This window comes from Diceros bicornis, chromosome 1, assembly GCF_020826845.1.
Source record: "Diceros bicornis minor isolate mBicDic1 chromosome 1, mDicBic1.mat.cur, whole genome shotgun sequence".
NCBI lineage: Eukaryota > Metazoa > Chordata > Mammalia > Perissodactyla > Rhinocerotidae > Diceros > Diceros bicornis.
Genome location: NC_080740.1, coordinates 66892514 through 66919949, shown reverse-complemented (window position 1 = coordinate 66919949; position 27436 = coordinate 66892514). Strand labels below are relative to the sequence as shown.

The following is a 27436-nucleotide window of genomic DNA, read 5'->3' as shown; positions in this document are numbered from 1 at the left end:
AGCTCCTCTTTCCCCTGTCACCCTGGGATCTGGGGTCCCCAGCTGCCCACCATCCCTCCTGAGGCCACCCATCCATACCTGAAGGTCCTTCGGGTGGCTGGTGACCGGGAGCGGCAGGATGAGGAGCCGGAGCTGGAGCGGCTGCGGGAACAGAGCTGCCGACTGGCCTTGCCCGGTGGGCTCTGGTAGGGACAGTGGTCAGAGCGAGGGGGGCTGACCCCTGAGTCCTCTTCTTCATCGTCCTCCTCCTCCTCTTCCAGGAGGAAGCTGCTCTCGCCACTGCTGCTGCTGCTGTCCTCAAAGACGGTGTCGTATTCGGGGCTCTTGCATGAGGCCAGGTCTTCGTCCTCCAGGGCCGTCTCCAGGAGCCCGAAGTGCTTGGTGAGGCTGGCGCGGATCTCGTGGTCTCTCAACAGCACACTGTTTTTGGGGGAGGCACCGGCATCACCGCTTCTGTCTTCCTCCCTGCCGGAGGCCTGCGCCTCAGCCTGCGGGGCACCTTGCTGGGGCCAGTCCTTAAGGTGCACCCCAGACAGCTCCCAGGACCTCAGCACCTTCCTCTGCAGGGCGCCCTCTGGCTTGAGCACCTGGCAGTAGTCGTGGTCTCCGAAGGAACAGGAGAAGGGGCGCTTCTGACCAGCCTGGGAGGCTGGCTGGGCTGTGGCATGCCGTAGGTGGGATAGGAGCTCACTCCGCTCTGGGTGCTTCTTTGGCAGCTTGTGGGCAGCCCCTGTGGCGGCCCCAAGCTGCAGGCCCTCGGGGGAGGGGAGGCTGGGAGCCATGTCTTTGCCTGGGCTGTGCTTGATGTCCGGCTTGAAGGGGTCCTCTTCTGTGGGCTTGTACGGAGGCGTGGTGGGAGGAGTGAGTCCTACCCAAGCAAGAGGAGAAACATGAGGTGGAGACAGATCGCTCCTCCAAAGGACAGTGAGACCCTAAGTTTGAGATGGCAAAGAAGTAGCATATGTGCCCCCACTCCCTCAACCCAGTGCATGGCAGACATCACTAATTGATCACTGCACTGCTGGCTGAGCCTGGATGTGGCCTCAGACTCTTTCTCACACCGTCCATCTTCAATTCTTCAGAGCTGGCATGTGATGAAATCCACTTACCAACCCTTTGGTAGCCTGGCAATTAGCTGAAGCCTCCAGATCATCCAAGATATCTCTTCTTGTTCCACATCCAGTCATTGAACAAGCCCTCCCACTGTTCCTCCCTGCCTCTGATGTCTCCCGGGGGTGGAGAGGGGGCAGGCACCACGGGTAAAACCTCCCACCTGGATTTGACCACCATAGTGCCCTTCATGCTCCTGCATCTGACCCTGGCCTCATCCTCCCCCATGCAGCAGAGGGAACTTGCTAAATGCCCGAGATCTCTCCCCCTCTGGGACTCCTGAAGCCTACAGGATCCAGATCAAACCCTCAGCCTGGCATTCCTCTGGGCCTTTCGTGATTGCTCTCTCCTGACCCCCCAGTTCTGCCACGTCCCCACACCAGGTGACCAGTCTTCTCAGATGCACCTGGACCTTCACTCTTCCACGCCTTTGCTCCTGCCGATTCTGCTGCCAGGGACACCCTTCCCTTCTCTGTCTCTCCAACTTCTACTCACCCTGCAAACCCAGCTCACGTGGCCCTGCTGTGGGTGCCCTGCGAATCTTCCCAGGCCACACTCCCGCCCTGCCTGCCCTTCCTCGGTGCTGCCAAAGCTCTTGCACATACTGGAACTAGTGTGTATGGAACAGTACTCGTCATGGTGTGAGTCTGCCTCCTACTTGAGGCTGCGGGCTCCTTCAGGGGAAGACGTGTATCTCTTTCTTTTCACATCAGCTCACGTGCCCGTTGTCAGCAGCTGAGTGGCTGAGCCGGGCCTGACTCTCCTCCTTATACACCCTCATTGTGTATCTCAAGACCCGGTGCAGCCTGGGCAGTGGAGGCGGGGAGGGCTCAACGGGGCACCCCTCGCTGCCCGAGGGGCTGCTCAGTGTGGGGACTCGTTGCCAGGGGTCTTGCCAGCTCCACCAAGGGCACCTCACCAGCCGAGCCCCCGGCTCACCTGCTGTGCCACAGAGCTCCACCGTCAGGGTCTGCTCAAAGCTCTTCTTGCCAAAAGGAGGATCACTGGCGGGGGCAGGGAGGACAGAAAGAGAGGCCCGTCAGCAGCAGGCTCCAGCTCCCCGAGCACACAAGGAGGGCAAAGGGACACTGTGACAGATGCCGGTCCTGCTGCCCACGGAAGTGAGGCCTGGGGAGAATTTGCTGGGGACCCCCTGTCCTGGCTGCTGGAAGAATTCAAAGCTGCATAGCTCTTCTAGGAGATGTAAGAAAGATTTGCTGGAGGGTGGAGAGAGGACATGCATCGTCAACCTCCTTATTTTACAGATGGAGCACCTGAGGCCCAGAGAGGGGAAGAGACTTGCCCAAAGCCACACAGCATTATCAGCTTTTTCCCTGTGGAGAAATGAACTCTTTCCCAGGTCCTGGAAAGGACAGCTTATGAAATGGCCTGAGGCCTTGATTTCCCATCTCTCTCCAAGGCCTGCAGGGACCAGATTTTAAAAACAAACTCCCTCGTAAGGGAGCTTAGCTCCTGAGGGCCCCACATGGCAGTCAGGGCAGGGGTGTGGGCTCAGGGCCTGACGAACCACCCAGCCCCTCCGATGTACACACCCCACAGGACAAAGTCTCCTGGAATAATAAACCAATAATTCCAAAAATTTACCTTTGTGACAAGGCCAGCATGAGGCACCTGGGAGAGTCTGAAAAGAAGACAAAAAAGGAAAAAATAAGATTCCTCAACACGGCATCACTAACAGATGTTTCCCTCTGTAGGAGACCCTAAACTTCAGTGGTATCTAGCACAGCTCCCTTCAGGCATGTGACCCAAAAGCCCCTGCCATTTTTAGGTGAGGGCAGGAACAACTCGAATCCACCTTCATTCCCGGGGTCTCAGCAACGTTAACGGCTGGCGGAGCGATTCAATTTTGCAGACAGAGCAGATGGATACGAGGGCGACCCCTTCTGGCCAGTTGGTGTAGCACAGTGGTGCAGACCTCCAGCTCCCAAGGCCAGAGCTGTGGGCTCTGCCACAGATGGATACAGGATACCCAGCTGAACTGATCACTAGGTATCTCTGTGCCTCCGTTTCTGTATTAAAATGGGGATTATAACAGTACCTACCATACAGGCTTCCTGTGAGGGCTAATCTGTGTTAAGTCTTAGACCACGGCTGGCCCAGTAAACAAAACAGATAACTGTTGTTGTTACTATCACCACTATTGTCACCACTTAAAACTCAACTTCACTGTGGAGCCGAATTTATAGACTCACACCTTCCTTTCATCACTCAGAAAGTCTTCCCTAGAGCACCTTTCACAATTTGCAGTTATCCGCCTTTCTTATTCACTTTTTGATTGCCTATCCCCCACCCTGAAACACAAACCCCGTGAAGGCAGGCAGCTGGTTCCTTGTTCGTTAAGTGGCGCCTGGCCCCTGAATGATGAAAAACTCAGAGATGTCTGGGTGATTCCTGAAGATCTGCCCAACTGGCCCATTGTACAGAAAGGGATGGTGAGAGCCAGAGAGGGGAAGGGACTTGCCCAACACAGGGCTCCGGGCTCCCAGCGCAGTGGGGTATGCACACCCCATCCCTGCCCCCTCTCTTGCAGACCACCGACTCCAACTACCTCTGGAAGAGAGCCGCAGGCAGCTGGGGTCCTCATCCGTGTCCCCACACCCACTCTCACAGGGGCTCTCCAGAGCTGTGATCTGGGGTCCCCGTAGGAGCTGCTGGTCTTGGCCACTGTCCTCGTCCGTGGGGCTGCCCAGCTCCCCCTCCATGTCATAGGCCCCAGGAGCCAAGCGCAACGAGGGCAGAGCTCCTTGGGGCTCCGCCGGGACCCGCGACTCAGACTCATCGGTGAATGTCAGCCAGGGGCCCAGCTCGGGGTTCAGTCTCCTGGAACGCCGCACGGGGCACACCGAGCTCTCCAGCTTCCTCCCCAGCTTGGTCCACGGCAGGCCTCGGCCTGGCCTTTTCCGGCCCCACTCCTCTTCCTCTTTTTCTTCTTCCTCCTCCTCCTCCTCCCCTTCCTCCTCCTCTTCCTCCTCCCGCTGCAGCCTGGCAGACCGGCTGACGTGCCCTTTCACCTCCAGGCGCAGGGGGCGCAGGCTGGGTCTGGGCCCGGTGCTCTTGGGCGAAGCTGCGACCCTCACCTCCTCCACAGGGGACTGGTGGCCAGGGGAGGCCTGGCCATCTTTGGGCCGGGGCCGGGGCCGGGGCGTGAGGGAGGCGTAGACAGGCGTGGCCAGGCGGTAGGGTTTGCTGACATCACAGAGGACATCCTGAGCCAGAAGTTCCCTCAGGATGGAGAACTCAGCCCATGTGGCTTTGGAAGGGTGCTGGGACCGGGGCCGGGGCCTGATCTGCTTTGAGGGGCTGCTGCAGGGCTGGGGGGCTGGCTCTGGGGCCTGTGGGGGCAGCTTCCTCGGGGGGAGACAGTAGGTGTGCATGTAGCGAATGAGCTGCACCATGGCCTGCATGTCCTCCTTGGAGACCTGGCCGCCGGGGCCTGCCCTGCCCGGCGCTGGGGAGTCCCGGGGGGAGGCTGGAGCTGCCTGGGGGCTCGGGCAGTCCTCACCCGGCTCCTCATCCTCCTTGGCAGGGAGCCGGGGGCTCAGGGTGGGTGGCGGCTGCAGGCCCCTATCTGGGGAGCGTGCTTTAGCCTGGGGGCAGGTCGGCATGGAGGTGAGGTGCTTATGCAGTTCTGTACAACTCCGGCTCTGAGACTGCGTCGTGGGGACCTTCTTGTCTTGGGTGCTGTCCATCTAGAGAGGGAAAGAGGCCAGAGTGAGGAGGGAGGCCCACGCTGCTCCTGCCCTCTGCCCCACCCCTGCAGCCACTGGCCGGGCCCAGCGTGTCTTACCCGGATCACTGGAATTGCCAGGTTTCATCCACTTTATCCCCAGCTGCCAGCACAGAGCCTGGCACCTGGCAGTGCTCAGGTGATGGAACAAAGGAATGACCAGTGTCCTAACAGGCCGTCCAGCCACGGATTTCACCCCCTCCAGATTCACTGCCAAAGCCCTGCCCTGCCCATCCCGCTCCCCTGCACTACAGCCTTCAGCAATTGCGCCAGTAAGTACATTAGTGGTTGCCTGGGGCTGGGCGTGGGCACAGGGCTTAACTGTAAAAGGGGGCAAGGGGATCTTTCTGGGATGATGGAAATGTTCTAAAACTGGATTGCGGTCATGGCTGCATGACTCTGTCAATTTACTAAAAATCATTGATTGTACTTCTAAAACAGGTGCCTTTTAGGATATGTAAGTGGCACCTCCCTAAAGCTGTCAAAAAAAAAAAAGAATAGAAAAATTCAGTAGCTTCCCAGTGCCCATAGGATAAAGGGGAGGCCCCCTGGCCAGGTATTTGGGGCTGTCTGCAATCTGGCCCCGGCCAACATCTCTCTTCAGCCTTATCTGCCCCGACTTGTCCACACGGGGGCTTTCCTCCCAGTGCAACGGTCTCTTTGCTGGGGCTGGAATGGCTGTCAGGTGGGTCTCACTTCCCTGGGGTGCTTCCTGGCTTCCCAGAGGACAGGGAGCTGGCTCACAAAGGAGCTTAGCTGCTGCCCGCTGACAGAATGGAACACGAGGGGTGGACCTTTGTTTTGAGAGGTCAGCCAGGACAAGTAGGGAGGGGGCACAGGGGCAGGGGCCAACCCGAGGGGAGCCCAGGCAGGGGAGAGGCTCCTACACTGAGCCACTCTCTGAGACGATGCCATCCTGATTCTGCCTCGAGGGTGTGGGATGGTATGCAACAGTCCCCTGCAGGAGTGTCCAGGGACAAAACGGGAAGGGTTGATGCAGGCTTTGAGTAACAGGAACACTGGGAAATCACCTATTAAGCCTCTCCTGGAAGTCTCAGAAGATGGAGCCCAAGGAGGAAAAGGGACTTGCTTCACCCCTGGGTGTACGTGATAGAGCTCTCAACTCTCCAACGGCTTCCCCCAAAAGAAACCCAAGCTCCCTGCTGTGGTCTCCTCAACGGTTGAGGATCTTATGGTTCACTCTATCACCCTATGAATGAGCCCCTGAGGGCAGCCACATCTTCCCTGTCCCTGCTCTCACCCATAGTCTAACACAGTGCCTACAACATGGAAGTGTGTGAGAAAGTCCAGGGCTCCTTCTAGAACCCCAAACTGGCCCTGGTCTCAAGAAGTGTCCAGCACACCAGCTACAAGGCATTGTGAGGAGCAAGGAGGGTCACTGGAAGTGGACTGAATTTGATACTCCCCAGCAAGAGCTGAAGTTTGCAGCCCCAGAGGCCACCTGGGGGTCCGGGTGGGTTTTGGGGCATGTGCAGAAATACCTTGACACACAGCCTCTGACTTCTAGACCTGAGGCCTGTCTGGCGCCAGGCAGACCCTTCTTTCTGGGTGTCGGAGTTTGACGTCGGGGAGGATGTGGCGAGGAGGAGCTTCTGTAGCTGCAGGAGAAGCAGAGAGGAGAGGAGCTGGGGCTGAGCCGCAGCCAGAAGACATAGAGAAGAGCACCGCAGGGAGAGGCCAAGACCCAGAGCTAGACCCTCGGGACTGACTACACCCTGACCCCGGGTCATCACAGGGCGGTGGCATTTAACAACCTAGAATGTGTTCCATATGTGAAGTATAGAAGCAGATTGTCTAACAATCCCAAACACACACAAGTATCCCAATAAAATGTAAATCCTTCTCAGAGTTAATAACCCAAGAAGAATATGTACGACTTTGAGAAACCCAAACAGATCTCGAGTAATGTCTGCCCATTCTACTGTTAAACTATGATGTAGACACTTTATGGGGGCACTCTGTATATACTTGGAGTACATACGTGTACACATGCACACACACAGACACAATCTGGAAGGTTAGGTCCCACAGCGGTTCTTTGGTGTGGGATTCCAGCTGACTTCTCTTTTGGTTTTTATTTTGCTTATTCATATTGATTTTTAAAAAATTAATTTCTTAAATAAGTAATACTTGTAAATGGTGAAAAAAATATATACCACAAATACTAACAGGTGGACAATTAGAAGCAAGTTTCCCTCCTGCCCAAGGTCCCCTTTCTCCCTCCTAGAGGCAACTACTATTAACCACTTTCTTGTGACCCGGTGATGAGGTGGGATTCAATCATACAAGAATATATATGTACATGTCACCTCCAACCCACCCAGTTGTTTTTACACAAGGGGAAGCATACTACACTTAAGCTCGTCTGGCTTTTCTAATTTTTCTATAAAAATTGCTGAGACTCTTACACTTCTGCACCCAGAGGGCAAGTGCAGTGTACCCCAGCCAAGAGAGCAGGGAGCTAAGAGCACCTGGAAGTTCCACCAGGGATCCTACCAGCCGGGGCTAAGAACAAGTCGGGAAGCATGAAGGGCTTTTGCTACAGCACCAAGTGTTTCCTTGGGGGACATGCCCCTCAGGTCACCCCAGCAAGGAGTGCCAAAGAAAAGGCCATTCCACACTCCCCTAGGGGCTGGAGGATCCCCACCGCCCCACACCAGCACACGCGTGTCTGTGATTCTCTGACGTGGACAGGAAAAGATCCTTGGGCTGGAGGGAAGGGATCTGGTTCTGATCCAGCTCAGTCCCAACTCACTGAGACCTTGGGCGAGTCCCTTACCTCTCTGGGCCTTAATTTCTCCATTGGTATAACAGGGGCAGGTAGACTAAATGACTGGATCTGAACCACCTTTTTTGACTTAGGAGTCCCTCTAAGAATACAATAGAAGCTGCCGACCTCAGAAAAACGCACAGATACGTAGAGGTCCATGGGTCCCCATTAGTCCATTGGAGGACTCTCTGGGATCCATGACTCCAGGTTAAGAACCGGGTGTCTGGATAACTTCTCAGGGCCTTTCTAGAAGTCTATCAGTATGCTCTAGATGGTCTAGATGGTAAGTCTGTTTTCTGTGTGCCCAGCACAAAGCCTGAAACAGAAGTGCTCAACAACACCTCTGTTATTAATAACAACCAAATAAGCAGAGGAACCAGCAGGGGTCGCTCTCTACCTCTCCTGGGTTTTGGTCCCTTTCCAGAGCCCTGTACAGAAACGGCAGCGAGAATTCCTCTTGTTGTTATTACTACTAATGGTTGTGCCAGAACTATGACTTAGATAGCATTTATTGAGCAACTTCTATGTGCCAGGGGCTGTTCTGAGTGCTTTACATGTATCACCTGCTGTGTTCCTCCTAACAGCCTGTGAGACAGGCACCACTATTAACCCCGTCTTGTAGACCAGGAAGCTGAGTCAGAGAGAGGTTAGGAGCCCAAGGGACACACAAGCATTAATTGGTGGGACTGGGATTCAAACCAGGCAGTCTGACTCCAGTCTGAAAGGAAGCAGGACCCCTATCAGCAGGAGCCACATCTGAACACACTCTTGTGCCCAGCACATAGTAGGGCTTACTAGACATTTCACACTGCTTTGGGGAACTTGAAGGCAGCGGGAAAGAAGGAAAGAGGCCCTGGCCAGGAGTCAGAACACCTGGGTTCTAGTCTTCGCTGGCACACCAACTTGCTGTGTGACCACGGGAGAGGCCCTCTCTACTCTGGGTCTCAGCTTCCCCAGAGATATGCTTGATGGTCACCAAGCCTTTCGAGCTCAAGCTCTCCAGGACCCAAGACCCCTCAGACCCCTCCCAGCTCCGACAGTCTCTGCTTTTCCAGCTGAGTTTCATCAGCCCCCAGGAACGATGGGACCAAGGTGAGGAGCCCAAGACAGGCCGAGTGAACATGGACTTCACACCCAATGACCTCTCAGCTTCCAGCACCCTCAGCCTGAGTCAAGGGCAACTGCTTTCAGCAACTTTTGAGGTCTACACCCCTTTGAGAATCTCATAAAAGCTGAGACCTTCTCCCCAGAAAGCTGCGATTCCACGTGCGCATGTCCACATTCCACATATACTCACACAGACAGCATTGACCTTGCTGCTGCGAGTATAAACCGGTCCAACCTCTTTGGAGGGCAATCTGGAAGTATCTGTCTAAACCGAGAAATAACGTATCCATAGACCCAGGAATTCCACTTCTAGGAATTCATCCACTTACACGTGGCAAAGGCCTGTAGCAGGACAGTGAGTGCAGCACTGGAACAATAGAGGAGTCGAAACAACACAAACGTCCATCAACCAGAGGGCTGGTTAAACAAGTGACGGCATATCCTTACAAAGGAACACTATGCAGCCAACACAAAGGATGAAACAGAGCTACCTGTGTTCGTCTGTAAGTTTCTCAGTTGACTGAGAAAAGCAAGATGCAGAGCAGAGTATAATGGAGGCTCCTTTTTGTAGTAAAAAATAAAAGATGGAAGAGGAAAGTCACACAACAGATCAGTAACCATGGTTACGTCTGGGGAAGGAAAAAGCAATTGTGAATTGGGTTTGAGGTTTTGCTTTTAACTGTCCACGTCTCCTCCTTGAGTTTTTACTGCGTGTGCATGTATAATCCTTAGGAAAATGTTTGCACCTAATTTCATGGGTTTAACACACAATTAAAGCCAATCCATGAAATCCCAAAGGCCTACAGAGTACAGGTGAAGCCTCCGTGGCTAGTCCGGCTATACAGGTAGGAAAAGGAAGGCCTCCCACACCCAGTCCAGGCCGTCTGCCGTGAACCCCGTGGCCAGGGATGCATGCAGACCCCTGCAGGGGCTGGAGCTGGTCTCCCCGCGCCTACCACCCTACAACCAGACACCACATCCCAGGCCACCACCATCACTTCAGCTGAAACAGGTTCTCACCAGCGAGAGCTCGTCCACCTCAGGGGCCGGGGCTGGGGGCCTCTCCAGGGAAGGGCTGGAGGGCGCAGATGAGGGGGCAGGCGAAGTGCAGGATGGTGTATCTCCACCATCCAGGGCTGGGAAGGCGGCCAGACCCACGTCATCTTCAGGGATGTCATCCAGGGTCTTGGTGAGCGCTGCCAGGAGGGCTTCATTCTCACTGTCGATTATCTGAAGTGAGGAGCGTGGGTGGAGCAGAGAGGCAGAGAGGGGACACGGTTAGTCAACACCTTGGGCTCAGCCGTCTTCACGGTAGAAACCTGCTCCGCACACAGAGCCGCACCACCATCACTCTCCTGCCAGACCCTCTCAGATCCCTCCCCCGCCAGATCCTCTCAGTATTGCTGGGATAGCAGATGCCCAAGAATCACAGAACTGACTCCAAGAATCACAGAAGTTTATGAGCAGGCAGCAGGTGATAATGGAAAGGGCCTTGCCCTGGGAGTCCCAGTCTGGGCTCTGCTGCCCATCAGCGTGTGACCTCAGGCACAGGGCTGTCCACCTGAGAGACACCTGTCCCCTCCACCAAGGACAGCAGCTCCACATGACAGCCTCCTGCATCCAACCCCTGGGACACAGCCCTGAGGCTGGTCTATGCCACTGGTGGCAGCATCCCATTGCAGGTCCCAGCCCCTCTGACCCTGTGGCCCAGGCAGGCAGTGGAAAGGCTGCAAGCTTCATGATTTGACCATGACAGTGACAATCACAGCAATAATAAAACAGCTACCATTTCCCTGCGCGTTCCCAGGCTTGCTCGCCTCATTCACTCATGGAGAGGTTAACCAGGTTAGGAGCTTGGGCTCTGGAGCAGGGGTTGAATCCCAGATCCCACCCTTATCAACTGTGGTCCTTAGGCAAGTTATTTAGTTTCTTCAACTATCGAATGTGATAACAGCAGTACCTACTTCATAAGGTTATCTTTAAGAACTAAATGAGTTAACACATGTAAGATGCTTAGAAAATAGTGCCTGGCACATAATAAGCATTCATTATTATTACTATTACTACACCATGATTCCTGCTATGATGATGATGGTGATGGTGATGGTGATGATGGTGATGATGATGATAGGGATGATGATGATGATGGTGATGATGATAATGGTGATGATGATGGTGATGGTGGTGGTGATGACGATGTGTTCCTTCCCCTAACACATACGTACTGAATGGCTACTCTGTGCCTGGCGTTGTCTGGGCACTGGTGATACAGCATGCCAAGACTGGTACAGCCACTGCCCTCATGGAGCTTACCCTCCAGTGGAGAAGACAGTTAAACAGGGAAACAAACAAGATCATTTCAGAGAGTGAGAAAGGCTGAGAAGATAAAAGGAAGCTGTGATGGAGAATAAGAATGCAGTGAAGATTTACAGGCTATTTTGGGTGGTCAAAGAAGGCTGCTCTGGGGAGCTGACACTTAAACTTAGGCTTGAAAGATGAGAAAGCACCAGCCAGGCAAAGGGCTAAGGAAAGAAGATTCTAGGTAGAGGGGAAACCTAGTGTGAAGGCCTGGGACAAAGAACTTGGCTGATGAGAGGAATGGAAAGGCTTAGTAAATACTGCCTCAGGTAAACCTCACAACAACCTCTACAAGGGGGTACTCATCTAATCTCCATTTTGCATTTGAGGAAACTGAGGCTCATGGAGGTTGACCGACAAGTCCAGGGTCACACAGAAAATCCAAGGCAGAGGCAGGACTTACACGGAGCACACTAGGCACAGATGGACCAAGACTCTTCCTTCTCTGATGTCTAAGATCTATAACATGAGGGTCAGCGTGCACAGTACTGGCCCACCCAGACACCAGCCCACGGGCCCCCATGCCCAGAGATCACACTGCTTCCACGTGAGGCCTCATTTAGACAACCCTGGTTGCTGGGCTTGTTCTGGCAGGAGGCACATTCTGTCACATGATGCCTCCTCCAGCACTCTTTCCCATCCCAGGTCAGGCTGTTTATCCTTTCTTCAGGAAGTTCCTCTGAAATACGCATCTCGTGACAGCCTTTTGGCTGCACTAAATCTGTTCCAGGCCTTGCAGCCGGAGCAGCAGCTGAGTAATTCGAAGGGGGGACATGGGGAGAAGAGAACAAACACATTTGTAATTTTTGGAACAGAGCTAAGAATAAAAGAAAGGTCAAAAGAAGGTTCTGGTGGGGTCTGACGCCAGCCCCAGGGATGGGGGCCCAAGGGTAGATCCAGGCCTTTGGACTCTGGCTCGAGGACGCAGTGGGGCTCACTTGGCTCTCCCCTACCCCCACCCTCAGGCCAGACCCCCAACCCTGTGTTCCCAGAGCAATTTGACCAGCCTGATGGGGAGTTAGGATCTTGGGACCTGGGGCTCAATGACCACTCTTGGGGCTGACCACGTGGGCTCTGCCACCGGCAGGGTGATCTTGGGCGACTCGTTCCTTCTTCTAACTCTTGCTGCTTTTCTGTAAGCGGGAGAACATGATCCCTGGCTGGCCTCCTTCCTGGGGCTATGAGGGAGGCTGAGTCTGGAAGTTGTGAGGAAAATGCTCAGTGCCTGGGGCATGGGAGGCACCGAGGCAGATGTGCTGAATGGAAAGACTAATGAACCAAACAACAACTCTAACCACAGGGAGAGACTGAGATTAGTGTCTCACAGAACACATTCTGGAGGGAAGTCAGTCATCAGCACTGGATGGAATGAGAAATCCCCCTTTCACAGGGAGAGCAGCACGGCCCAGAGACATCACAAATTATCACAAATATCAGAGCTGGAAGGGCCCTCAGGGATCACACAGTGACCAGGAATGGCAAACATGTGGCCTACTGCGACCCTCCCCCATATCACTAACCTACTCCGGCTCAAGTTCCTTCCACACCAGCATCTTTCTTAACCTGACCCTCCAGGTAACACTGCCTATCCATCACAGTTGGCGCTCACAAGGAAACCTACTTGCCATGCTTTTTGGGGTGGGGGCAATGAAGGTGCAGGAAAGAGACTTGTCAAGGTCACACAGCAAGTCGGTCATGGTGGTGGGGGGCGGGGGTCAAGGGCTTACTGTGTGCCAGGCACTGTGATAAAATGAACACAAAATGGCAGAAATCTCAAGAAGCACCCAACAGGTTGGGTAAAACCAAATGACTAACACAAGGCCTTCCCCTCTCTCCTCAGCCCTCCCTAGGCTGCTCTGCTCTGGAACAGCCAGGTAGGGTTGGAGCCCTGACCCTGGCTGAGAAGAAAGGCCATTCCTTGCCCACAGCGTCGTCCCATCAGCACCCTAGGATAATCTATCACAGGGAGCCATGCCACCCCTCTCCTCTTCCCCGGGCCCATTAGCTCGTCTCTCCCTGCTCCGCTTGGAAACGGAGTGCAAATTAATGGAGAGTTAATCAGCTGAGGAAGGGATATTAATAGACTCGGCCCCACCCCCAACCTTCCTGAGCTGATCTCAACTGGAGGAAAAGGAGTCTTCAAGACATCTGAGGGAAAAATGCTTCATTTTGAGGGCCTAGAGTAGCCTGAAGGAAGGATACAGAACGGAATTTAGGCCATCAGAAGAACATTCAGAAATCCTCTGCTGTCCAAGGGGCTTAACTGGAGTCCAAGAAACCCATGAATTCAGTTTCCCCCCTCTTTTTTCTGGGTGTAGGTCCGTAGACTTCATCAGAGTCTAGAAGAAACCAGTGACTCTCCCCGCAACAGATTAAGAACCACTGATGGAATCCATGTTCCTTCCTCATTCCTCACATGGGGAAACTGAGGCCCAACCAAAGCGAGCTACTTGCCCAAGGCCACACAGCGAAGTGTGACAGAACAGCCAAATGCTTCCTCCAAAAATACTTACTAAGTGGCTGTTGTGGCCCTGGCCCTAGGGCTCCGGGCATACAGAGAAATGGAAGGCACTGTCCCTGCCCCCGAGGAGTTGTCAACCCTGTAATGGTAGCTTGTTCTCCACTCTCCCAGTCTGTCTCCACAGCAATGGTGCCACTGCACTGCTAGAACACGGCTCTATGATTCCTATTGGTCAAATGTGGAAACTGTCCCAGCTGGCAGCAGAGGGAGGATTAGAACCTACGGCCCCTGGATTCCAGCTCAAGGTTTTTGGAATGGGTCATGTCTGGTCCTTGGCAGGAAAGAAAATATTACAGTCAGTTCCTTCATTCCACACATATGATTGAGTCTCTATAATGTGCGAGGACCCCAGAGACAAATAAAATGCTGTTTGTCCTCAAGGAGCTTGAAGTCTGAAGGACACAGGTGCACATGAGATGGGAACCCAGGAGAGGAAGTGACTGGCCAACTGCCTTAGGAGATGCTGACATGAGAGCTGGGCATTGAAGGATGTATTCATGTGATAAATATTTATTAAGCCTGGAGAAAGTGCCAGGCTCTGTGTGGAGCCCTGGGCACGTAACAATGCACAATGCCATCACGTCCCCTACACTCATGGGGTTTACAATGGGGGGGTGGGGATCAGGCACCAATCCCATAACCACACGCACAGAGGTGCATTGGGGTGTGACGGGTGGAGATGGCCTCATCTAGGGAGAGCAGGCGGGGAGTGCAGCCCACGAAGGGGAGAGAGGCTGAGCAGGCAGAGATCTGCCACAGTCGCAACCATCTGTAAGGATGCTGCTTCCCTCGCTGGGCTGGGGGCCGGGGGGCCGCACCAGGCTGATTTGTCTCTGAGACCATTTCACGCACACAGTAGGACCTTGGCAGGAGCTTGCCAGGCGGTCTGGCCGGTCTCTGAGTAGGCGAGGGTCTGTAAGTTTAGGTGGGGACGGTCTCCACACAGCATCTAAACCCCTCTCACTCATCAGCTCTCCACAACCTGAAAGCATTTTCTGGAAGTTGGCCCCCTCTGAGGGAGGGAGCAGCATAGCATAGGTCTCATCCCCACTTTTCAGATGAAGAATGGAGGCTCCCGGATGGAGCGAGAACCGGAGCCTGGCCTTGCCGAGCCTCATAGGGTTGGCAGAGAGGCGGTGCAGCAGTGAGGGGTATGGGTTCCTGGGTTAGAGTCTTCACCCTGACCCTTCCTGGCTGTGTGGCCTTGGGTAAGTTATTTCACTTCTCTGAGCTTTACTTTCCTCACCTGTAAAATGGGTTATTAATAGTCCTTTACTTACAGGTTACAACAGTCTTGGCCATTCCACAAGACCCTGCCCACCTCTCCGACTTTATCTCCTAGCACTTTCTCCTTACCTACCACCCTCCAGCCCTTCTGTTCCCCAACCCAGCAACCCTTCCTGCTTCCTGGTTCTGACTTATTGCTCCCTCTGCTGGGAAAGCTCTGTCCCTGCTCTTTGATCCTCATGTGGCTCCTTCTCATCCTTCAGCTGAGACATCTCCTCCTCAGAAAGGCCTTTCCCGAGCACCCAGTCTTCAGATGCTCTTCTTATCCCAGGTTTAGTCGCTTTGTGCCCATGTCACAGTGACCACTGTTGACATGTTAACTGATCGAGGATCAGTCTCCCCTCTCCACTCTAGATTCCACTGATGAACACAGTGCCTGAAACACAGAGGGAGCTCCAGAAACATTTCCAGAAGGAACGATAGAATCCGTCCGGAGGACTACTCGAGATAATGCTCATGGCGCACCAGCACGGCATTTGGCACACAGTATGTTATTGTTACTATTATTATTATTATGATATTGCCAGACAGGCACAGGGAGCTATGGCTTCTTCCTCCAATCTTTATGGGGCAGCATATTTCAAGGAAAGAATAATGAATCCGAATGTACCCATCACCTAGCTTCAACACGGCCAATCTTATTTCATCCACATCCTATTAGTCCGTCTCAGAGGCCTTCTTAAAGGAAACGTCAACCATCACGTGCCTCCGAGGCCGGGAACGGGAACACGGGGGTGAGCGAGGCATATACACGCACTGTGTGCTCGGCACCACCTCTCTGTACAGGACCTCCAGGCTCCAAGTGAAAAATGGAGATAACTGTACTGATTTCTGAGAGTTGTTAAGAGAATTAAGTGAGTTAATATACACAAATGGGGACAGTCCTGCCACCAAGCAGTCACTCAGTAAGAGTGAGTCATTCCCATTACGGTGTCATCATGGTTATAAAGCCCTGGGACTCAGAAGCAGGCAGACGGGGTTTGAATCTAGTTCAGCCACGGACTAGGTAAATCACCCCAGGCACGTTACTTAACCTCTCCAAGCCTCAGTTTCCTCATCTGTAAAATGGGGAACTAATGCACCTGCCTCACAGGGTGGGGATAAGAATTCAATGAGGTAACACAGGGAAGGGAGGACTTGGAGCTCATCCTGGCCCACAGAGGGCCTGGGTTCTGACTGCGTGGCAGAGAGAGAGCAGCTCTTCCCAGCCCTCACTTTGGAGAGGTCACAACGCAGGCCTGGCGTGAGGGTGGGAGCTGCCCGAGTTCAGGTGCATATCCAGGACGAGAGGCAGGGTCCCCAGAGCTTTGGTGGTGAGGAGACTTCTCTGCATGAGCCAGTGCAGAAGGAGGTGCAGGGCAGAGCCAGGCGTTCAGGAGCAGAGAGAGGCTCGGCGATGCTCGGGGGACATACCTGGAAGAGCTCCGAGTCTTCAGGGCTGTACTGGCTGGGTTCGGTCTCCGAGCTCTCGGGGCACCACTGCAGCTCCTCGAAGCAGGTGGCCGAGTCAAAGTCGCTGGCATCCAGCTGGGAGAGGTCGAGCTCGGGAAAGTCAGCGCAGAGTTGCTCCTCTCCGGACCCCCCACCCTGAGGAGACAGGAAGCAGGGAGACAGGTCAGAGCTGAGCTTGGCTAGACTTAAGCAGGGACCCTCTTACTCATGGTGCTGCCAGCCTGGACCCTCGGCTGCCTTTGGCCAAGCCCTGATTTTGCCAAGTGACCAAGAAATGGAAAAATCGGCCCCACCCTCTTTCAACTGTTGAATCTACTGGGAGCTAAACCCCAGGCCCTGGCAGTACCAATCCCGCCTGCTGCTCTCTCTCCTCCTCTGCACTCCTACACATCCCTCAAGGCCCTGCCCATATAGCACTTCTTTTCTCTTACCAGAAATGTTTTGTTGGAAACTTTATTAGAGCCTGTGAATAGAGAGCTACTCCTTTCCATAACTGCCCCCACCTGAAAGAGGATTTCTGAAGGCAACAATCCCTTGATATTAAGAATGAAACAACTAAAAACAGCAATGATAATGGCTGACATTATTGAGTGATTACTATGTTCTGGAAAAACACTCACTCATCTTCCCAGGGATTTTATAGGAATATTTGTAAAGTCTAAAATGTGGAGGACCACCCATAAGCAGACAACAGATAAATAAAACTATTATATCTGTATCATGGAATCCTATGGTGTTGTTGAAAAAGAATGAAGCAGATGTACATGTTCTCTAAGATACGTTAAATAAAAAACTAAATTGCAGAATATCAGCAGGTACAATATTATCCCACGTGTGTAAAGAGAATTAAACAAATCAAGCTACACATTTCTTGACGTATGATAATACATATACAAACACACAGGAAAAGGTCTAGAAGGCCATAAACCCACCTGACAGTTGTGGGTGGGGTAGGAGGGGGTCAAGGAGGACTCTGGTAACAGCACTGACTGAACCAGTGCTTCTCAAAGTGAGGTCCCAGGACTGGCAGCGTTAGCATCACCTGGGAATGTGTTAGAAATAATGCAGATTCTCAGGCCTAACCCAGGACCAACTGTATCAGAGGGCGATTACTTTCTCACCTTAATCTCCCAAGTTTAACAGTTACCAATAGAAATGCCGCTCTGTGGGTTCAGAAATAGCCCGAGCTGGGAGGCTGACACAGAAACGGAGCACCACAGTGATAAGGAAGGTTGGCCTGGGCTCTGGCAGACCTGAATCATAATCCCCACTCACCAGCTGTGCAGCCTTGGGCCAGTCCCTTCACCTCTCTGAAGCTCCACTGTCTCACCTGTATAATGGGACACCACCACTGCCTCACATGGTTAAGATTACACGAGGCAACGTGAGAGCTGGGCTCGGTAAGTGCTCACTAAATGCCAGCTAACAGTAATGCTAACAAATAAAAAAGATAATAAAAACAACAGTGCTTCATGGCAGGCAGAGGGGGTGAAACTGCCTCAGGGAACAGAAAAGGGCTGTGTGACACTTAAGAGAAATAGGTTTTGCCCAGGCCTTTTCCTTAATTGTTCCCACTTACTAGGCCTCATAAATTATGAATAAATGTATATTATTAGATCAACTTGACACAGGAAAAAGGCTTTTATCCGAATTTGGGTCAAATGTCTTAATTGGCGTTTTGCAAGAATCCTGCACGCACGGGCAGCGGCTGCGCCAGGTTCTCTCAAGTGGCTGGTCCCTTGCTCTCGGGCCAGGCAGCATGGCGCCCGGCAAGTCTCTGTCTGCAGGGACACCCCAATCACCCCTGCCCTCATCTGCCCAGTGTTTCTCCAACCCACATGCATTCAACAACCATGAATACGGAGCACCGTGTCACCCGGGGCCAGGCGCTGTGCTGGGGGCCGGGCTAAGCCAGGGGTAAAATGGGCAAACTCTTGTCCTCTTGGTGCTGAATGCAACTGGGGAATCTGAAGATGAGGGACACAGGTGCTGTTTTAAGCTCTGGGTCCCCAAGGTAACCCCACACCCAACCAAGCCCCTGACTATTCCCCGCCCCGCCCAACACCCCAACTACTAGTCACCACCACTCAACTGTCACCGCCGCAGGGAACACTCCGGTAGAGTCTCAGCTACCTCTCGGGGGCTTCCCTCTCCTCCTTACCCTACAGACTGGAGGAGGGATGCAGTAGTCTTGCCTGTTCTAGATGGATAGTTGGTTTGTTTCTAGGTCTTGGCAATTATGAACAAGTCTGTAATATTTGTGTATAAGTCTTTGTGTGGACGTCTGTTTTTATTTATTTTATTTCTCTTGGGTAACTAGGAGTGGAATTGCTGGGTCATATGCTAAGTGTATGTGCGACTTTCTAAAAACTACAAAATTGTTCTCCAAAGTGTTTGTACCTTTGCACACTCCCATCAGCTGTGTGGGAGTTCCAATTGTTCCACACCCTCACCAGCACTTGGTATTGTCATTCATGTTAGTTTGAGTGATGCTAGTGGGTGCATTCCAGGATTTATTAAATGCTGCTACAAGCCAGGCACTGTGACATATAAGACTCAGTTCTTTCCTCCATGAGTTGACCTCTTAGCGGGGGAAGGAAACACCGAAATATTTCATTATAGTTTGTGTTAATGCTACGAAGGAAACAAACCAAGCACACTGATGGAGGACAGCAGAGGGAGGGGAATCTATCTTAGATGGTGGGGTCAGGAAAGGCTTCCTGAAGGAGCTGACATCTGAGTTGAGACTTGAAGGAGGAGCCAGGCAGTGGAAGACACGGGGAAGAACATTCCAGGCAGAGGGCCCAGCAAAGGCAAAACCCAAGTGTGGACCAAGCCTAGAGCAAGAGGCATTGAACAAAGGTCCAGGAGGCTGAAGCTCAGGGTGTGGGGTGGATGGGAGATGCCTTCAGAGAGGCAGGTGAAGGCCAGATCAGGTAGGGATTGTAAGAGATTTGGGTTTTATTCCAAGTTTGATGGAGGTGGGGCCAGCACAGAAGCAGGCAAATGAGTTAGGCTGATGTAGCATCCAGGAGAGGGGCAGGCAGCAGGGCTGGGAGGCATCACTCAGACATCACCTAGGGCCTGTGGAGCAGGAGGGAGGGCCAAAAGCAGAGACACAAGGGTGCTGGGCAGCTGGGGCCTACCTGGCCAGCAAAGCCCCCAGCGATAAGCTCTCTGGGGAGCTCTTTCTCTATGTTCCTGATCCCTCTCATCCCAGTAACTCAGAGCAGCCACTTTTGTAGGACTTGCTTCTTGAGGCTTAGAAACAACCTTATAATCAGTGTCCAGAATCCCAGACCAGCCAAGAACCAGCAGCCCTGAGAGGTTGTCCACGTGACGTCAACTCCCCTTCAAGAACCACACAACAGCCATGGACATTTCTCCCCCAAAATGCATATGTGCGCACAAAACTTATACTTAACTTCTAGGCCTTCATAGACGCAGCTTAAGAACTCCTGACTTGGTTGGTCTATATTCTTCACTTCGCAGATATGGAAACTGAGGCCCAAGGAGGGTAATGGATTTGCTCAGGGTCATCCAGTGAGTGTCCTTCCCATCAAAAACATGCCACTTCCTTTACAAAATGCCCATAAAATGGCCATGACTACTGCACTTATTGATCACCCATAGCAGCTCAACATACTCAAAGTACCCGGGACATAAAAATAAACAAACTCCAGCTTCGCGGCCTTGTCAGGGCAGAGGCCACTCTCTCGCTAGAAACAATTAAGCACTTCTCCATATTTATAGCGATTTCTCTGGCCTTCTCCACATTTAGAGAGGCTTTGGAAGGGGCGCCTCGGGTGACCCAGTTCTCTTTGGAAGGTCTGACTTGAGGCCGTCTTGTCCTGTACTGGCTGACTTCCACAGGCCCCACCAGTGGCCCCACCACACAGGACTAACAGCCACTATTATTGTGCGCTTACTCTATGCTGAGGGCCATGCTAAGTGCCTTATATGTATCCTCTCACCAGAGTCTTAAAACAACCCTGCAGGCAGGTGTCATTGCCCCCATGTTATAATCAGGAAACTCAGAGATCACCTGTATTCCTTCGCAGGAACAAAGCACCACAGATGGGGCAGCTTCGACAACAGAAATGTCTTGCCTCACAGTCCAGAGGCTGCAAGTCTGAGACCAAGGTGTTGGCAGGGTAGGTTCCTTCTGAGGCCTGTGAGGGCAGGACCTGGCCAAGGCCTCTCTCCTTGGTTGTGGAAGGCCGTCTTCTCCCAGTGTCTCTCCACATCAGCTTCCCTCAATGCCTGTCTGTGTCCAAATTTCCCCTTTCAATACAGACACCGGTCATACTGGATTAGGGCCTACCCTAATGACCTCATTTTAACTTGATCACCTCTGTAAAGACCCTGTCTCCAAATAAGGTCACCTTCTGAGGTAAGGGGGGTTAGGACTCGGGCACATCATTTTTTGGCAGACACAGTTTCACCTATAGTACCCAGGGTCCTAGAAAGCTGAAGCTGAGATTCAAACCCAAGCCTCTTCGCTCCCTAGAAATGCCTGTGCCATCATCTGACACCCTGCTTTTGAAAGGCAGAAGGAACTTTCAAGACCATTTATTCCCATTTACAGATGGGGAGACGGAGCTTCGGACAAGGGCTAGTAAAGACCAAAGTCATACGCCAGGTTCGTGGCCGGCAGGGACAGGTCTGGGTCAAATGAGCCAAGCTCTGCACTGGCCTCATGTGGACGGTGCCCTCAGGCCCCTCACCATAGGTCTGCTCGCACCCCGGCGTGGGACCCCCATCTGGCTGCTGAGCCTACAGTGCCCGTTCCTCCAGCAACACCACACCTGCAACTGAAAGGGCCATGGCGATAAATGCCCCTGGCCGTGGATTAATGCTGTTTTGTCCAGATTCACATAAGTGGCCTCATCGGAAGCCTGTGTATCTTGTTGGAAATCGATTCCCTGCTTAAGAAAGAATGCATCTTCAGGAAAAATTGATGGCTCCACTTTCCTGACGACAATCAGCAAATTGCCTAGCTCAGTGCCTGGCCCAGAGCACGTTCTCAGAGCGACTGAGTGGAAGGAAGCGGGAGGGGTGGCCGCAGGGACAGAGCTCGCGTTCTGGGCCTGTCTGTACTCACAATGCATCCAGTGGGTCATTTCCCTTCTCGGGTTCTCACTGCTCCCTCTAGAAAAGAGAACATCAGACAGACAGACCCTGTGGACCCCTCTCGCTCAAGCATTTGATACAATTCAGTACTTCTCTAGTTTCTCAGATCCACATAGGATTTGGAGAAATATTTAGGTAGAACTCAGCCTTTAATAAATAAATAAATGAACCAATGAATTTATAGAGGGGAGACAAAGGTGCAGAGAGGACTGTCTTGGAATGGAATGGAATGAAATACACAAGGGGGACAAAAAGGCTCTGGCTTTGCTACTAACACTAATCCTTTGAGGCCAGGACCTAACCTTTGCCACCCGTTTCTACTGACAAAAATGGAGATAATAAAAAGAATCCTACCTCACAGGTTTCCTACAAAAATAAAGTAACATAGGTCAGGAGCCTAGCGTGCATCAGACATCCCACGAATGGTGGTCACCAATACAGCACTTACAGCTGACATTCAAGTGACGTTCGTAACTGTGGGCTCACTGGTACAGGATGCAGGAGGTAGTCAGTGGTCAGCATCCCCACCTGACTGATGGGAAACTGGGGCTCTCGAAGGATCAGGGCTTCATGAACTTGTCTTCTGACCCCTCCCCTCAGTCCTAAACCTACTGGCTCTCCCAATCCTGTGTTCCTTCAACCTCAATCAGCCCCCTAAACCCAGTGTTATCATCACTCCTGGTTTCTGTTGGAGGAATAGTCTTGCCTTGCCAGCAGGACCACACTGCTTCTCCCAGGGCCTGCCTGAGATGGTGGGGAAGTGGGCCCCCACCCAGGCCTGACAGATTTCTTGAGCGCCATCTTGGACACCCTAAGTACAGCACTACCACCAGCTTGGAGCCTCCTCCCCTGACAAGAAGTTGTATTTGACGGTCAGAAGTAAGCTTTCCCTTTTAAATTGCTGTCAGGAATGCCCAGACCAGCAGTGAGATCTGCTAGGGTGGCAGGTACCTGGCACTAGGGTCACCTTTCCTCCCTCCATAACTGTGGCGGATTCTACTAACTGATCACAGCTCTACTTCCTGCTGATCCCCGAGGCTGCTCAACATGGAGCCTTAGCACCACCACTAATCAATGAGACCCGGCCTGTCGAGACTCATGACCCCGTGCCTCCACTTGCCTGCTGGGAAGGAAGTGAGGTAAGTATTCACCACTCCCCACAAAGCCATTTCATTACACCAATGTTTTCTTCTCTTCCCATCTGTTATTTGGCCAGCCTCCCACCCATGCCCCTGCCTAAGGGTGGCAGCCCACTGACTTTCCTTGGGGAAGCCACCCCTCACCTCCACCCAGGTGGTCCAGGTAAGCACCGTCTGGCTAATACAATGCTTCATCCAGAGACCACAACAACTGGTTCAACTGGTTCAGGGGTGGGTCAGAGTGAACACCAGGAACTTGCTGGAGCATTTGGACAAGGGGGCTCAGCTGGCTGAATTTAATTCTGGGGAGGCTGGCAGCCATCTTTGCCACGACCTGGGAAGAGCTTGCCCAAGAATGAAGCCAACATGGGGTATCCAGAGCCAAGAAGCAGAGAGAGATGGATTCCTGATAAAATAATTTAAACACTTGGATCCAGCTGTGCCTGAAGCCAATCTATTCCCTGTACTCTGCAGTTTCATGAGCGAATAAGTTCCCTTTCTAGATTACATGCCAGTTGGAGTTTTTGTCACCTATCAATGAAAAAGTTATGACTAATTCATCTCTCTTACATTAAAAAAAAAAATCTAATCTTCCCGCTGTCTTCCAAATTAGTACAGAACTCCTAAAGAGGCTTCTAGGAGAACAGTAGGAAGAGTAATTGATCTTAGTCCTTACAGAAATACTTACAGCATCTTCTGAAATAAGACTCAGGAGCCAAAGACACAAAGTCAAGCTCCAGAAAGAAGTAGAAAATGGAGGAGCTCTGAGCCCAGCCTAAAAGAACAAAACACTCTGAACTCAGAGATAAACCAGACCATTGAAAGAATCTCCCACAAAAACACTCAAGGCCCTTTCCACGGAAGCCTCTGGCCCCAGGCCTGCCGAGCACCAACTCAGTGATGCTCAGCCCGTTACCACGGGGCCCTAAGCCCCAGTCCTGCAGCTGCCTGCTCAGGGCTTAGTGTAAGGCGACCTGACAGAGGTCACCAGGTCTGGCGAGAGGGGGTTCTCCAGCCCAGAGAGCAAAACAGGGTCCAGGGCTCAGAACTGGGCTACAAGGCCAGGCCAGACCCAGCCAACCATGGAGGATGACCAGGACCAGTGACCTCAGGAAGGCAGCTCTGTGTGGTAGGCAGGGCAGCAGGATGGAGGAGGCTGGGGTCCCTGATGCTATGACTTGCCAAATCGTCCCTTGGACACCTACCTCAGGATGTGAGAGAGGACTGGACTTGGAGCTTGTTCAACTTTTGGTCATTTGGGGATTTTTCTGTTACTGGCAGCCAAACCTAATCCTAACCAGGCCCTCTCAGGCCTTTGGTACAACAGAAGCTGCCCTAACAAGCCTCCACCTAACTAACCAGCCAGGTTAACCAACACTCTCCATCTCTTGTAGCAATGTCCTTTACTAATGCCAAGGCACCCTAGAGCTTCGGAGAAGACTCTCTAGGTCACCCGTGTGTCTGCTCCCACCAGCCAGGTTGTTTGTTTACTGGGAATCAGTTGTGTTTTTCCCCAAACCTGTACTATAATTATAAAACTTAATGAAATGGTCCATAAATAGAAAATATGAATACAAAAGAAGAGATTTCAATGGAAACTAAGTTGAAGGCTATGGAAGGATACAATGAAGTTGAGTTACTAAAAAAACAAGCCTGCTGTCAAATTATGTGGGGTGAGATAATAGTAAAAGATTAGGAGAAACTGGCAAGGATCTGGAAGGATTCTGCACTCAGATTGCTTGACCTGAGTCTAAATTCTTGATCCAATTGAATGACTCCTCAATCTTGAAATAGGAGCCCTGGCATGTGGGCGTGGACCGTGCAGGAGAGATGGCCAAGATTTCAACACCGGCATCACAGCAGTTTTACGGCAAAGGCCTGGCAAAAATGAATGTACATGTATATGGCCTCATAAAAACATGATGTTAGGTAGTCTGTTTTACGGTTCTGTGCTTTCACTGACTTTTTCCTAGGAATTCCTCTCTGCAGCCCTCCACTCCCAGCTCCAGTACCCACTCTCATCAGCTAAGAAGGTAACTCTTGTGCTTGGATTCCCGCCTCCACGGAGCAGGAAATAAAGCCTTCTGATGGACTACCACCACACAGCACCAGGGGTTTGGGCCCTGGAAGAGTCTGTAGAAACACTTCTATAGACTAATGTCTTATTTTGCAGATGAGGAAATTAGGCTCCAAAGAGAAGGAACCGGGAGTCACCCAAGACCCACATAGCCAGCTCCTGGCAGGGTAAGGACAAATTGGGATCTCCAGGGTCCCCCATTCAACTCGTTCTGAAATGACAGGCCACTTCCTCAACAGCTGTGGCCCCTATATCAAAACCTCTGTGTTAGATCCTTCCCCCTTTAAAAGGCAAGGAAGAGAATGAACAGAAGGTCTCCTGAGGTGGGTGTTATCTTAGTCATCTTTCCTCCAACCAGCCCTTTGCCCAATGGAGATCTGTAAAGTCTCTCACAGCTAAGCCCAGGTGAGGTGACCTGAGGTGGAGCAGCTCCTGAGTGTCCTGGCAGGTGGCTGAGCAGAGCCCAGATGCCCCTTCCCTGGCACTGAGGTCTCAGAGGGTGCCACGAGCTATCCCCCTCCCCACTGCGACCGCTGAGACCCTGGCACCCGCTGGGGGCTGCCTTTCAGCAGGCACAGGCTGCCCCAGGCCCGGGAAGGCGGTGTGTGTTTCATTTTTTATTTTAAAACAATAAAAGTTTGAAGTATATTCTGCGACGCGAGTGAGCGAGCGAGTGAAGGTGTTTAGGGGCAGGGTAAGACGCACATTGTGTTCGCCTACAACTGTAGTGAATTTTACGCACTCGAATTCAAAGGCCTCTTGAATTCAAAGGAGAGTGGCAGGGACAGCGCTCCATAACCGTGAAGTATGTGCCCTATCTGTTGTTAAGATCTGTGGAGGCAGAGCTGGCCCTGGCTCCTCACCTGTTAGTACAGAGAGTCACCCCGCCTCTGCGGTCTCCAGAGATCAGCTCCCTCATGGAACCGCTGCCCGGCTTGAGTTTCCACCCCGGGGGCCTCTGCGCTGGCAGCTCCCCAGGCCTGGAAGCCTCCTCTCTCTTTCATCTCCCTTATCACCCCCATCCCAGATTAAGTGTCCCTCCCAGGTGGGCCTGCCTGACCACTGCATCCTGCAGTGGCCGCCCGCCTCTCTCTTACCCATCACCCTGCTGTAATTTCCTCAATTAGCACTCTTCATTCTCTGATACTCCCCCCCACCTTTATTTTGGGGGGTGAGGAAGATCAGCCCTCACCTAACATCCATGCCAATCCTCCTCTTTTTTTTTTTTTTGCTGAGGAAGACCGGCCCTGAGCTAACATCTACTGCCAATCCTCCTCCTTCTCGCCCCCCCTTTTCTCCCCAAAGCCCCAGTAAGTAGTTGTACGTCGTAGTTGCACATCCCTCTAGTTGCTGTATGTGGGACGCTGCCTCAGCATGGCCGGACAAGTGGCGCATCAGTGCGCGCCCAGATCCAAAGGATCCAAATCCGGGCCACCAGTAGCAGAGCACACGCACTTAACTGCCAAGCCACGGGGCCAGCCCCCCTCTTTTTTCCCAGGATTTTTCAAAATTGTGGTAAAATATACGTAACATTTACCATTTTAGCCATTTTTTAAGTCTTTTTTTATTGGTGTCATAACAGTTTATAACATTGTGAAATTTCAAGTGTATGTTATTATTTGTCAGTCACCATATATAGGTGCCCATTTACCCCTTATGCCCACCCTCCAACCCCCTTCCCCGCCGGTAACCACTAATCTGTTCTCTTTGTCCATTTTAGCCATTTTTAATGAGCAGTTCAGTAGCATTAACTATATCCACACTGTTGTGCAACCATCACCACCATCTCTCTCCCGAACTCCTCCTCATTTTTCATGTATCTCCCTTGTGTACTCCCCTAGCTAGTAGCTCCATGTGAGCGAGGGCCACGTCTGTCTTGTTCCTGCTGCTTCCCCAGTGCCTAGCACAATGCCCAGCACAGAGTAGGTCCTCAGTAAACAAAATGAGATAAATGTGGAAGTACCTTGTAAACTGTAAAGGGCAGTGCACAAAAGCAAGAGAACGCAACAGGGACATTTTTTCCGTACAGCCCCAGTATGGAAGACAAGGCCAACTTGCCTGGCAGCCTCAGTTACCAGATAACCATTTCAAGTTTTGTCCAACTCTGTGGGGACAAAACCGCGGAGAGCTCCTGGTCTTTCCTGGTTCCAGGCCCCCTCGCGAGGTTAAGAATGCAGATATGCAGCACACAAACCACCTGACATCGACGCTCACCATTTCAACACATCAGCTCTACTGAGAGCAACAGTTTATCAGTCGCTGAAGGGCAGGCACAAAAATAGATGCAGGGATCAAATGCCACCCTCAGCTGCTCTCTTGACACTCAGGCGTGGTGGAAAGGCCCTGGCATACGAGGACCTGAGTCCTGGGGACCCGGGGACGGGGGTCCTCTGTCACAGCAGTACACAGAGATCAGAAGGTGGAATCAGGGCTGGGATGAGGGTGAGGTGAGGGAGGAACTCATTTGGGCACCAAAAAACTCAGTCATCAAGACCAATCACATTTTAATGCAATATTGTGAAAAAAATCTAAATTAATGCAAAAAATCCATGATGAGCAGAATATCAAAATTCTAAATAAAGACAGGGTCAGTCATCCTGACTTGTCCATTTGCCGCAGGCCCTAGGTGGCTCTGCAAGGCACACTTCTGTTCCTGCCTTTAAAGATTTGGTATCTTGTTCAGCATGGATATTTTGGCATCAATTGTTATTAT

At 52.2% G+C, this 27436-nt stretch overlaps 1 protein-coding gene across 1 annotated transcript in view; it reads right to left on the bottom strand.

Moving 5' to 3' along the window:
* PPARGC1B (PPARG coactivator 1 beta) overlaps positions 1-27436 on the bottom strand; it is a 110495-nt gene that overhangs the window by 16720 nt on the left and 66339 nt on the right. The window contains exons 2-8 of the mRNA XM_058543855.1: positions 16336-16509; positions 9777-9986; positions 6361-6477; positions 3680-4820; positions 2716-2752; positions 2050-2114; positions 79-868 (exon numbers count right to left, since the gene is read on the bottom strand). Coding sequence (XP_058399838.1) covers positions 79-868; positions 2050-2114; positions 2716-2752; positions 3680-4820; positions 6361-6477; positions 9777-9986; positions 16336-16509 — 2534 coding nt within the window. The remainder of the gene's footprint in view (positions 1-78; positions 869-2049; positions 2115-2715; positions 2753-3679; positions 4821-6360; positions 6478-9776; positions 9987-16335; positions 16510-27436) is intronic.